Below are 12,771 nucleotides of genomic sequence, written 5' to 3'. Positions count from 1 at the left end.
AATACTGGCCAAGTACAGTCTGTACTCAGTTTCAATAGGGAGGTGGGGGTTGTTTACGGAAGCAGACAACCATCTCTTTCCTCTCTGAAAGTATTTAAAGGAAGTACTAGCGGGAATTTTGTCTAAGCTTGCAAGGTAAAACCTCAAGCCTGGTTCATTTGAGTTGCTACTCTGTAAAATAATGATTTCATTTAAAACAAGAGGCAGCAGCTAACTATTTACCTGATTCCCCAGTTCAGTGGGTTTTCAGTCCCTGCTACTCAGTGTCTGCATTCAAAAGCTATAAAACTCTGTGTTGAGAAGGGCACCCTGGCTGATTCACTCCCTCCTTCTTCAGCTTTTGCCATGGGATTGGCCAGGTACCCCAGCCATAAAGCCAAAATGTCCTGGTCAGCAAAGCCAGCCACTTAGAGGATCACTCACTACATGGGTTTGTCCTTATGAAAATAAAGGGACAAGCATGGAGTGGGACAAACCACACAGAACAGATCTGCCAGCTCTAGGGGAAAATGGCACTGCTGCACTTCCCTTGTTGGTCCATGTAGGCTGGGGTTTGCCAAATAGCACAGCACCTCTACCCTCCAAGTAACATCAAGTCTGATTCAGAGTCCAAAGAGTAATTTTTTTAAAGCATCAGTGGCTGGATCAGAAAATCAAAGACCATTGATTTTACTAAAAAAAAAAAAAAAATTACCTCAGAGAATGAGTTTTTAAAAATCCCTTATCAATTCCTTTTTTAATGCCTGAAAGGAGAAAAAATTAAAGGGTATTTATTAATACTAGCAGTAATATCCCAAAATGTATTGCATGCATTATTGTTAAAATTGTTCTAGCAATACAGTGCCAGCAACTCATAGATACAGAGAGTTAGCAATAAAGTACCAGCAATTGAGGAGGATGATAAGATGGAAGAGGACAGCTGAGCAAAGTGAAGACTGAGAATGGCATGTCTTTCTTGCACTAATATGGTAATGAAATATAGTGAAGGCAGAGCAGGAATACTGATCTTCACGTCCTTCTAACAGCTTCATGCCATACTCGCTCAAATTGCTGCAAAATTGCTAACACAAGCTATTACAGGATGAAAAGACCTTTATGCTGGTATAAAGGCATCCCTGGTGAGGAGCTCTGGTGCTTCTGCAGTGCTAGTTTTGAAATTGATACACTACTACAGAAGGAGATGGGCTTTGGAAAAATGAGGGGCTTAAGTTTACCTCTGCTAGGTTTAGCTTGTGTTGCCCAATAGAGGACATGAGTCCAGGCACCACAGCAGGAAATTCACTGCATAATACACAAAGGGGAAAAAAATAACCCAAACTCCCATAGGAATTGATGGGCTCTGGGTTGACATTACTTATTACTTATGGTAAATAGTGCCATCAAACCTTCGTTTCCAACTGTTTGACAGTCAAGAAGCAGCAGATCCTAATACCATGGGTTATTTAAGAAGAAAATTGAGAAGTACGTTCTTCTGTTGCAGCTACCAGAAAACAACAGGATGAGAAAAAGTGTAAGGAGGAGTGGCCAGGGTGATCCAGAGGTATGAAGTGGTCCCTGCACACAAAACAGCCAAGTAGGACATAGCTCCTGCACAATGGGGAAGAGCTAGCTACCCAGTGTGATGATAAAGGTCTGTAAAATCACAAGCTGTGCAGAAGGGTAGCTGGAGATGAGCTGAGAGCTAGGAGGTTCAAGTGAAATTAACTGGGCATTGAGTTCAGAATACTTCTTCAGATACATAATTAAGCTGGGGAGATCTTTGGCACATGAGGCTCTGTGTGGTAAAATTTACATGAGCTGACGATGAAGCTGGGCAGGTTTGCAGAGGAGAAATTCACTGAGCAGCACAGTTGAAAAACAAGCCAACTTGTCTGGTTCAGTAAGTTGCTGAGCTGTGAATTATTGAAAGAGGCCAGGAGAGAAAGTTTTCTCCTTTTTCTTGTACTCTTCTTGAGGTGTCTTTTTGGCTACTTGCCCATCGTGGCTTCTCTAGTTTAAGAAAGCATTTAAAGGTGTTCCAGAGAGGGACAGGGCTAGAGGAAAACAGAAATCAAGAAAAATCATCTGCTTCTGAAGGAAAACAAATGCCAAAAAAGGGTAGGGGTGTGAAGGTCACACAACCCAAATCTGAAGGGTTGGGAGTATGAGGACAACCAGCAGAGTGCCACCATGACCCACTCCCTTCCAAGGCACCGAGGGAGCAAGGAGTGCTGCCAGGTGGAGGTGCAAAAGGACACGCAAATAGAAACTGCCTTCATGGCATCATGGGAGAAGAATGGTGCCGGCAGGTGGGGCTGTCATGGTGCACTGCAGAGATGCAGGCGTGGAAAGGCATGAGGGCAAACGTGAGGGGAGAAGGGCAGCTTAAGCCTCAGCAGGAGGGTTTTGTGGGGAGGCTGAAGCAGCACTGGGATGCAAGGACATGGCTGGAGGTGTCTAGTGCAGCAAGGTCAGGCTGGCAGACATCTGTACCCCTGTGCCTGATGTGGTTTGCCCTAACCCATAACTGGAGCATGTCCCCATAATGAAGATACCTCAGAGGCAAGAGGAAGCCAGGAGGACACGATGTGCAGCATCCCCTCAGCCACAGTGATGCAGAGATTTTAGGACATGCACTTTGCTGAAGATCTCTGGGTAGGAAGGAGCAGAAGGAGCAAACTCAGGAGGGAATGTTCCAGTGGCATTGGGATTAAAACATTTTTCATTACAGTCTGTGGGCTCTCTGGAAAAGCTGACTGAAAGGTTTTTTTCTTTGCAGTTTTGTACCAGTAAACCAGACTTCCCAACAAAGTTTTATGCTCCACAGCATACCACATGTGAAGGTGGGGCACAACTCAAGAAGGGCCAATGGACGTACAGCAATGCAGGCTATGTATACCTGGCTCCCAAATTTTGCCAATGGCAATGCATTTAAAAATGTATGCCTATTTGGTAGTCATTCTCCCTTCAGGAAACACTAACCTATTGAGCCATAAGATTTTTAGGCATCCAAGATATATTGTCCTCAAAGTGGAGATGACCAAGGAGGTGGCATTTGTCAAACAACTTTGACATCTGCTTTGCTTGCCTAACTTCCAGAGTAGCAGCCTTCTGGAGGGGAAAGGCACACTACATGAACGCTATTCCCACTCATTAATACCTGAAGGAGCAGGGCTGCTCTTCAGTCTCTCTCCCATTCTCCAGTCATCTCAACTCTAGCCATTGCATTCTGGAGCAACCGCTCGTGTAAAACACGCAAGTTACCAGTGCCCCATGGGAGTGGCTCTCTGACTGCAGACCCCTTAGCCACACCAGCCACAAGAGCAGTGAGAGCCCTGCTTGGCATTGATGCCACCCAGGGAAAGGCCTGATCCCCTGCACAGGGTTCGGCTCAGCCAGAAGTGTGAATGAGATTCATGTTCTTTCAAGCAGGTAGAAAGCTACTTCTTTGAATATCTAATTGTTAAGCCGACAATGTCACTTGACATTTCCACAGCTTTAAAATTGCCCTTCCCCCTCCCTATATTTACTTTTCTGTGTGGTTTTTTCCATGGTATTCTTTTTCTCTTCATTGTCATTGCCTCTGTAAAGGACTTAACACAATGTTTTCCTTCATATTGGTCCATTTCAAAGTTTTCCCTTTATTTCAAGCTTCCTATTTGCTATGTTGCTCTGGTGTGTACTTTCTAGGTTGTCTTTTGCTTTACAGTGTCCATTTTCTCTCAGGCACTTTCTCTTGAACAACTCTGCAGTGATAATAGCACAACAAATTGCTTTATCCCTCTATGTCTCTGTACAGAAGTCTAAAATACCAGTGAGGGTTTTTTTAATATAAAATAAGGGATATTTACTTACAGGATATTTATTTTCAAATATTCCCTAATTGTGTGGAGAGAAGCTTTTCCATTTTATAAAAAGCATGCTTATTTTTCTTCATACATTCTAGTCATACCATAGTCTTTCCACAAAAAGAGCAAACTTTGGTTTTTGTGCAGTATGCTCACAACAGCTACTGCACTACCAAGGGATGCTTAGAGGTTGAGTGCTCCTAGCTTTACTAGAGGCCTTTGTGAGTGGCAGGGACTGCAGGTCTTACAGTCAAGATAGATTTACACTTTGACTCACCATCAGAGAGTTGTAGAGTGTTATACATATTCTGTTGTACATATCTGCAGGAGTACATGTCTTGAAGTCCTCTCAAATAGATCTTTTTCAAGTCAAGCACCAGATTCCTGGGACAGTTTGACATGCATGGCACTGGGTCTGGTCTGCAGCTCACCAAGACCAGCGAGCACTTTTCTGCTGGTGCTCACTCAGGCTGTAACTGGATTTACAAAGTGACCTACATCTTTTGCTCTGTATCTGAGGCTCTCTTCTCATAACCGTCCATAGGTGGTCTAAATTTACCACCACACTGTGAAAACCTGAATCCACAAGTAACCATGGGTCTAACTATTTAAACTGCTTTTTTTGTCCTGGTTTCAGAACCATAAGCAAGACTTGCACTTGCCAGTTTTGTCAGCAAAGCTAAGCTGATGAATATTTTCTTTGGTGACCTTTTTTGTTTCTGATTCACGGCTATACCAGCAGAGCCAGCAGACTATACCAGATGGAGACTAGCAAAAGAATGCTTTAGCATATATTCCTTATTTTGCTTACTGACCTGGCTTCACTAGCCTGGTAGAAGTGTTGCTTACTTTCCAGTACAGCTGTGTTTTGACTTTTTCAACTTGGAATTTTGCCAGTGAACTTCTGCCCTTTTTGCATTTCAGATGCAAGTAGATATGGAGGGGCTTCTTATACCTATATCTTGCCCTGCTGCTTTTTGTTTTGCAAAGGTAAGATATTGCAAGTCAGACAACACCACTAAAGGGTTACTAGGAAAAGCTGTAGGATTGCAGGTGAATCCTTGGATCTCAACTCTGCCACCCAAAGCAAGCTGGCAGGTGTATAAGTATTTGCTTAATACCTCAGGAAAGGTAGAAACTCTTGTTGAAGATGGTATCAGCCCTTTTGTCATCTTTTTTTCTTTCTTCATGAATACCTAGGTAATGTTTCATGGAATGGTCGTTTAAATAAGTGGAGCAATATTGCTTTGGAGGAGTTGATGTTCATGCAGAAGGGGAGAGTGGGCTTTGGGTGTGAGGCCAAGGTCTCTCATAGGCACTGGCTCATGAACAGTGCACCCCATTGCTCAGGGCAGATGACTGAATGGCATCTGGCTGACCAGTTCTGGAATGGATGGGACACCTTTGCCTTTGGAGATGGCTGAGGCAAACACTATTTAAACTGTGTTTAAAATAAACTTGATTAATACAGAACTTCTAACTAGTGCTGAGGAGGTAGCATGCTGTTTGTTACCCACTTCTGTCTACCTTTAGGATGGAGGTTTGGTTTTCCTCAGGGTGCAGCTAGCTGGAAGCGCAAAACACTGTTGTGGCTTCTGAGGTTTGAGCAGATCAGCTAGACAGAGTGTACCTAGGATGCAGGAGCTGTGCAGCCATGTACAAAGCAAAAATGCAGTGCAGAACCCAAGGCCAGTGGCTGGTTCTGCTTGTTTCACTTGGGAGAGAGGCTTTTTAATTCTGCATATCAGAGTTCCCTGTGACTCTGTGCTCATCGTCTAAGTGGATGTAGCAAAAGCAGCAGCAATTCGCTGTTGTTGTAATAGGGACACCATTCACTATGCCTGATTTTTTAATTGTGATATTGTAAGAAAACTTGCTGGAATGAAGAGAGTATTGTGTTAAATTGTTTCCTGAAACTGTTTTCTAATATGGCAGTTTTCTCTCAAGGTAGTGATAGTGTCCCAGAGAGACCAGAATGGCAAAACTGAAAGTCTCTTGATCACATCTTTCAAGAGCATCAGACTTTCCTTTTTTTTAGATGCAAACATATCAGGGATGAGGAGGAAGTGGGGAGGTGCTTCTCAGTTACTCATGGTGGTTAATAACAAAGCACTTGATCACATCAATGTTTTGAGCTACTGGTCTTATGGTCAGCTGTTTTCTGCCATGAGTTAGGGTTTTGTAAATTAGGCCTCTATATATTCTGCAAAATATTAACAGCTTTACTCTTCCTGCACACTCTCTGTTCACTGCTACATAACAGCTGAGAGCAATTTAGCTCCCTGGCAGAATATTTTAGTAAGACAGCAAATTGTCTGTGTTTACTTAGGCTACACAGTTCAGTAGTTGTACTGCAAATCTTGGTCAAATTTCTGAATAGCTGTGGGCTAAAATAAAGTGCCTAAATTCATATTTGGGTTCCTAAATAGAAGGTCTGATTTGTCAAATATTCAATTTGTCCTGACTCTTGATGACTTTTTGTAAGCCAACAGGCTATCAGCATTTTGAAATTGAGGCTTACCATCCACTTCACTGCCTGTGCCTGACAACAAACCTGAGTGAACTAGGGCTCATCAGAAAGGCTGATTTTGCCCTCAGTATTATTGGGAGTTCTTCAGTCCTTCATGGAGAGGTTTTTCTCTGATGTGTCAGTGTAATAAGACTTCCTTTCCCTTCTCTACATAATTTCAAGGAAAGTCTGATTCATTAATTTGGGGGTTGAGCTAAATTCTTTCCTCTGGACTGTCTTAAAAGAAATCTTTTAAGTCTCAAATACTTGTGCTGGCTGCAGCTGCAGATGTCTGAAAGAGTGGGCATTCTCTTTGCTTCTTGCTGCTCATCCACAAGAAAAGGAAGTTCTCCTTAATCTGGGGGCTCAGAAGCACAGCAGAAGGATTTCTTGACCTAAGATAAAACAATGACAAAACTATGTCTGTGGCAGCACAGCGTGAAGGCGCTTTGGGATGCTTCTGGAATATATTACTGGGGATAAGTTACTCTTTATTTTCAAAAGAAAATTACACTAATGCCTTTAGGGGGAAAAAAAGTCTTGTGTGATGAGGGGAAGAAATTATTCTTGCTAATATGTAAGAGTTGTTAGGTTGAAGTGTCTCTGGAATGGGGGGATTTAATATACATTAAATCAGGTATTATTGCAAAGGTAAACCTTGAAAGAGTTTCTCGTTTTGGTCTTTGAGATCTTTCATTTCTTTTATTCAGATGGACCAAAGTTTGCAGCATTTTCAGTAACAAAGAGGTACTTTTTTTCTCAAACAGAGGTCGCTCCTGAGAGAAGAATTTTGTTTTCTAAACGTTATTTGGCTGAGACTGACTGCATGTTTCCGTTTCCTTTGCAGAGGCACGGCGATAGCTGGAATTGTTTTTGGTATAGTATTTATAATGGGAGTGATTGCTGGGATTGCCATCTGTATCTGCATGTGCATGAAGAACAACCGTGGGACTCGAGTAGGGGTCATCAGAACTACACACATTAACACTATCAGCACATACCCAGGTGAGGAAGCGAAATGGCACTCCTGCAAGAGCGTGTGTGTCCTTGATAGGAATGTATCTTTGGATAGTTATGGCTCCACAGGAAACAGGGGATGTGAATACAGCAGGAGGCCATTCTCATTCTGAGGGGAAACGGCATGATGCCCTGCCGAGAAACTCAAGACAGCTCAGCATGCACAGTGCTCATCAGTGCAGCACTCTAATTTATTCAGCTACTCAGTGGGGTAATGAGATCTGGGCAGGTGCCATATTCACACAGCTGTATGGCTTGTGGTGCCCACAGCAGCATGTTGACACCTCACGGAGCAGTGCTGCATTGTTATGGATAGACCTTCTCCCTGTGCCAGAGGCTTTCTGGCAACAGATCAGTTGTTATTCTTCTGTGTTCTGGTTCTTGTATTTGCTCTTTTTCACATACAGTCATCTCACGTTCATCATCTGATATAATGGGGGCCCAGCATACCACAGAGGGGAAAACCTGGACAATAAGATTAGTGGATCATAGTGTAAAGACTTCAAGTGATGCCTTGTGGAGTCTAATGCAGCCTGAGCTGGCTGGTACTCAGCCAGAGCTCACAAGCCCTGCTGAGTGCTGCATGATCCCAGATAACTTCTACAAAGGCATACAGACGTCTTTGCAGGGTGCTTTCTGCTGTGCATCCCAGGAGGGACTTCTGGCATGCAGTGCAGAGCCTGAGCTAGTTCTGCATCCACCTGGCACCATGCCTGAACTGATGGGAACTTGGAGCACAGTGCAGAGATACCCATTATGCCTTGATCAAAGTTAGCTGAGTGCTGGACGTGCTTGTCTTTGGGTTAACATTGTTTTGGTGTAATGTTTTTTTAGGCGTGGGGCAGCACCAGAGGGGACACAGAGCCTAAGTCAGATCTGACACTGAGCTAATAAGCTGTCACAGGCTGTGGGGCACCCTTGGGAATAGTAGCCCCCCTCACAGGTCTGTCCCAGTGCAGCTGTGCCCATACTGAGTACATCAGTTCGGTTTGTGCAGAGCCACTCTCTGCACCACAGTAGTCAACGCATGTCATGTAGGATTGGGCTACAGGAGTACCAAAGGTGTATCTACACAGGGCCACCTGGGATCTGCAAGGCTCATTTGTCTGGACTTCCCACCACATAAAAGTGGCCATATTGTTGAAGAGCAAACCTGCCCCTGGAAACAGCCTAACAGTGGTTATGCAGTGCAGCTATGCCTTTGCTTCAGTGACATTGTTAATTACAAATCCAGGAGCAATTGCAGTGGGATAACTTAAGACCTCACTGTAATAAAAAGCAGTAGTGTCTCATAGATGAATTCCCCTCATCCCACTCTTACAGATCTGCTGCCTTTATGTTCCCTCCTCTTGCAAAGGTTGCTGCAAACCCCAGGTGCACTGTGTGTATGCAAGTGATACAATATTTATTTCTTATTTCTTTATCACATTTACTGCTCTCAATGTCTGTTTTTCCCTCATGCTCTTACTTTACAGTTAAGTTAAAACCATCTATAATCACCCTTATTGTTGCAACGTTTCACATAGACAAGTAATTGAAGAAATATGCAGTATTTTCAACCATAAACTGCTGGAGAGCTACTTCAGAATCTAATAGTCATTGCAAGCTGTAAAAACAAGAGCAAAATGAAGACGCCAGGGCTGTAGCCTTTCTCTCCCCAGCTCTGCTCCTGAAGTGACTCACCCCTATCTCTCCACCTCCAGGCAGTTTGACTCTGCATGCTCCTAGCTCCTGGTGCAAACAGTAGTTTGAACAGTTCTTCCTCTCAGCAGCAGCAGGTTTTGGAGGATGGGGAAGCTCTAAAATTATTTCTGCATTTCCCGCTGTCATGAACACTTCTGGAGTAATGATTGACCTGGCTTTATCAGCAGGGTTTGTGACCAACACTCCCTGCTGCCTTTACCTGTTTTGGACAGGAACAGCAAGCCTTCCTTTGGCCTCAGCCACAGCAACAGCTGGGTTCTCAGAAAGCAGGGAGTGCTTTTCGTAGCACATTGGGATTTGAGTCTCTTCCACCTATGACGAATATTCTAGGTTTCTGTTTCCTCTCTATTCAAGCACTATTTCACTGCCAGTTTGCTTGAGTCATCTAGGGAGGAGGGGATAGGAAAGCATCCATGGCAACATAAGCAGAGACATGAGCAGACTCTGGACATTAAAATCTGTAGAGTTTGCTCAAATGGGGTCTCGTTACAGAGCCTTCAGTTCTTACTCTGCTGTTGTTCTGCAGCATTTCCTGTCTTCTCAATCACTGCATTAATCCTTCTTCTCTCAGGTTAGTAGAAGTCATCACGAAAATATTTTCAGCTGTTTGTGAATATTTTTGTTGTTTCCTAAATGCCTGACCCAGTTTACAGATGCTGGCCTCTCCTAAGATATCTCAGTTGGGGTGAACAAGGCAAAAGCTTTGGTCTTATTCAGCCCAAGCCCTGGGAACATCCCATGAAGATGTCTGGTATTTGCCCTGGGAGGTGTGATGCTGCTGTGCTTGCCCTGGCATGTCACACATCTCCTGGGAATCCAGAAGGTGTTTGAGAGGTCTGTAGTCATAAATCTGTATCGCTGCTGAAGGAAGTGGAATGGAATTGATCAAATGAAAACCCAATCTTCCTTCCCTGGGAAGTTTTCACTCTGCCACATCACCCTGGTATCATCTGCCATACATCCACTCAAACACTGTTAGCAGCACAACATGTTGGTGGGCACACAGCTAAACAGTGAAGGAAAGAGCAATAAGCAAGGACTTGCACTGACATAAAGTGATTGTGTGATGACTGAAAAACAAAGTGAGCACATTGATAGGAGACTTTACATCTGTTGTATGGAAGTCTGAATGTCAGCTAGAGAACACTTGGGGGCCTGCATCTGAAAAAAAAATGTTTAACTGTGTCTTCTTTTATCTCACATTTCAGTGGCTCCACCGCCATACAGTTACGAATACGAAATGGAGTACCCAGCTGACCTACCTCCACCTTATACTCCTACCCCACAGACTTCCATACAGTATCCCCCACCCCCTCCATACCCTGGATATTCAGGGAAATAGTTACATGGCTTCACATGGATATTACCTGCCTGTTGAAACAGCCAACACCAGTGGGACAGATACTGTTGTCTCAGGGACAAAGAGCATCTCACGATGGGGTCTGCATCAATACATACATCCAGGTATTGAAATAACCTGGGAGGGTTGCCATGGCTCAGGACAAGAAGAATACTGTCTACTCCAGATCATCATGTTTATGTTCATCATGATTAAACAAAGCATGACCAAAGAAACAGTTCCTGGAAGTTAGTGCCTGACAGGTAGTGCTTAGCACCAGTGCTTGGCTTCAGCTGGGGCCCGTTACAGCATGTGTGAGTTGGGGTCTTCCCATGTAAGAAGGTGCAAGTGCCACACATGGTTCATCAAGCTTGTTTCAAAAACATGAGAGGCATCTGCTGGGGCTGAACTCTGGGGTGAAACTCCAGCTGCTACCTTCAAGTATGTGTTACTCCTTTCCTTGAAATGAGAATAAGGAAGAACAAGGAGGGCTGAAGCTGTTTTTCAGTTTATACTTCAGGCTGATAAACCCCAATGATCAGCTGGACATACTGGTCTGATAAGCTTTTTACAAAAAGAAGGGCTGTTGGAGTTATTCAGTAGCCAAAAAAATGATGGATATTTTTGTCCAAGTGCAGGTTGTTCTAAGTGCCTGTTTTTAAACAATTTAAGAGTATTTTGTAGCCTAAAATGTAAACATAAAGAGCATTTTTGTATGTGAAATGCACTAATTTATAGCTCATTTACTTTTACCTGGACTTAAATACAGTATACATTGGAAATATGCTACAATGACTTTTTTACCACCAATTGAAAACTTTAATATTTTTTCTTCAATATCAAATCAGGAAAACTCATAAATGGGAGAAGAAATACAAAGAAAGTATTAAAACACCACAGATTTATCTTCAATTGGTTTACATAAAGACTTTAAAAAAAATCCTATTGTTTACTAGTGATAATGATCATCAACCTAACCAAAGAGATGAGCAGAGAGACTGTGAACATCAGATATACTTTTGAATGTTACCTTGGGCATTTTAAAACTGTAAGTCACCAAATAATACTTCATGCATTTGTCACTATATAAAGTACAGACATTCATGATTTAAAATGTTCTGTGTACTTACGGGGCTAACTGTAATTCAGCAGCAGATATGTGACTTCAGAGCAGAGTATCCCTTTACCTAAAGCATCATCCTTCAGTAGTAAAAGTAGTATTTTTCTCAGTTTCATATGCAAACCACAATGGCAGTGGTTTTCTTCAGGAATGTAAAAGTGCTGAATGCCCTTAGTTTGAGCTGGGTGGCTGGGTCGTTTGAGAATGCTACAGCCAAAATAGCAGATCACAAAAACAGGGCACCTAGAGTCCAGGACAGCTGTCTGAGAGGGAGAGACTGCAAGTTGCTGCTGATTCTCAGAGATCAGAACACTCTTAAATGTTTTCCAGTAAAGCGCTCATCTTCTTTTCAGGTAAGTGGATGTATTAATGAATAAAAATGCAGCTTGCAAGAGATGGTACCATATCCCAGGGATGTCAATTGACAATTGACTCGTCATCCTCTAAAGTCTGATGGTTTTGGCATTCTGTTCTGATCCAAGGAAGAACTCAAGAAACCAAACCTTTCGTCCTTGAACACAAAAGTTATTCAGAGGCTTTCTTGTAAACAAAACCTAATTGGCTGTTCCTGGTCAGATTTTGTAGTTGTTTCCAGGCTGACTGAGTTTATCCTCTTGAAACTCCACTTGAAAGTGCACGTAGCCCCAGATCTTGCCAGTGTAAGCTCAAAAAATCTGTGGTGTGGCAAACTGAGCAATGAATCACAGTCCCATTAGCTACTTAGAATCACAGAATCATAGAATCAGTCAGGGTTGGAAGGGACCACAAGGATCATCTAGTTCCAACCCCCCTGCCATGGGCAGGGACACCTCACACTAGATCAGGCTGGCCAGAGCCTCATCCAGCCTGGCCTTAAACACCTCCAAGGATGGGGCCTCAACCACCTCCCTGGACAACCCATTCCAGCCTCTCACCACTGACTTAGTGTAACCCGGTCAGAGGAAAACTGAGTAGTGTCACAGGTTTTGGTTGCTGCTGGTTCCTTCCAAGTCTTCTCCAAGAAAGGAATTCTCATTCCTCTTTTGCTGTTCAGAAGTGACAAATTCTGAACTAGGTTATCCTTGCAATTACTTTGACTCTGGGCTGTATCCTGCAACATTTCAGCTGGTAGCCTGACCTCTCAGAGGGTAGGTATTCCTCAGCTGAAATCCTCCCATGAAGTGGAAACTTCTGCATGTGGTGTTTGGGCAGTCCTTACTGAAAACCACCTGCTGGTGTATTGTTGTGCCTGCCAGCATAGAGGCCAGCATGTAGA

The 12,771-nt window shown here is 43.4% G+C and overlaps 1 protein-coding gene across 1 annotated transcript in view; it reads left to right on the top strand.

Annotated features, from left to right (window-relative positions):
• Positions 1-11,192, top strand: part of CYYR1 (cysteine and tyrosine rich 1) — a 57,741-nt gene extending 46,549 nt beyond the window's left edge. Inside the window, exons 3-4 of the mRNA XM_054381511.1 lie at positions 7,184-7,341; positions 10,266-11,192. Of these exons, the coding sequence (XP_054237486.1) occupies positions 7,184-7,341; positions 10,266-10,399 (292 nt within the window). The 3' untranslated portion in view covers positions 10,400-11,192. The remainder of the gene's footprint in view (positions 1-7,183; positions 7,342-10,265) is intronic.
• The last annotated feature ends 1,579 nt before the right edge of the window (positions 11,193-12,771 follow it).

Source organism: Indicator indicator, chromosome 1, assembly GCF_027791375.1.
Source record: "Indicator indicator isolate 239-I01 chromosome 1, UM_Iind_1.1, whole genome shotgun sequence".
Lineage (NCBI taxonomy): Eukaryota > Metazoa > Chordata > Aves > Piciformes > Indicatoridae > Indicator > Indicator indicator.
Note: the sequence above shows the minus strand (reverse complement) of the source record. Positions and strands in the feature narration are given on the sequence as shown.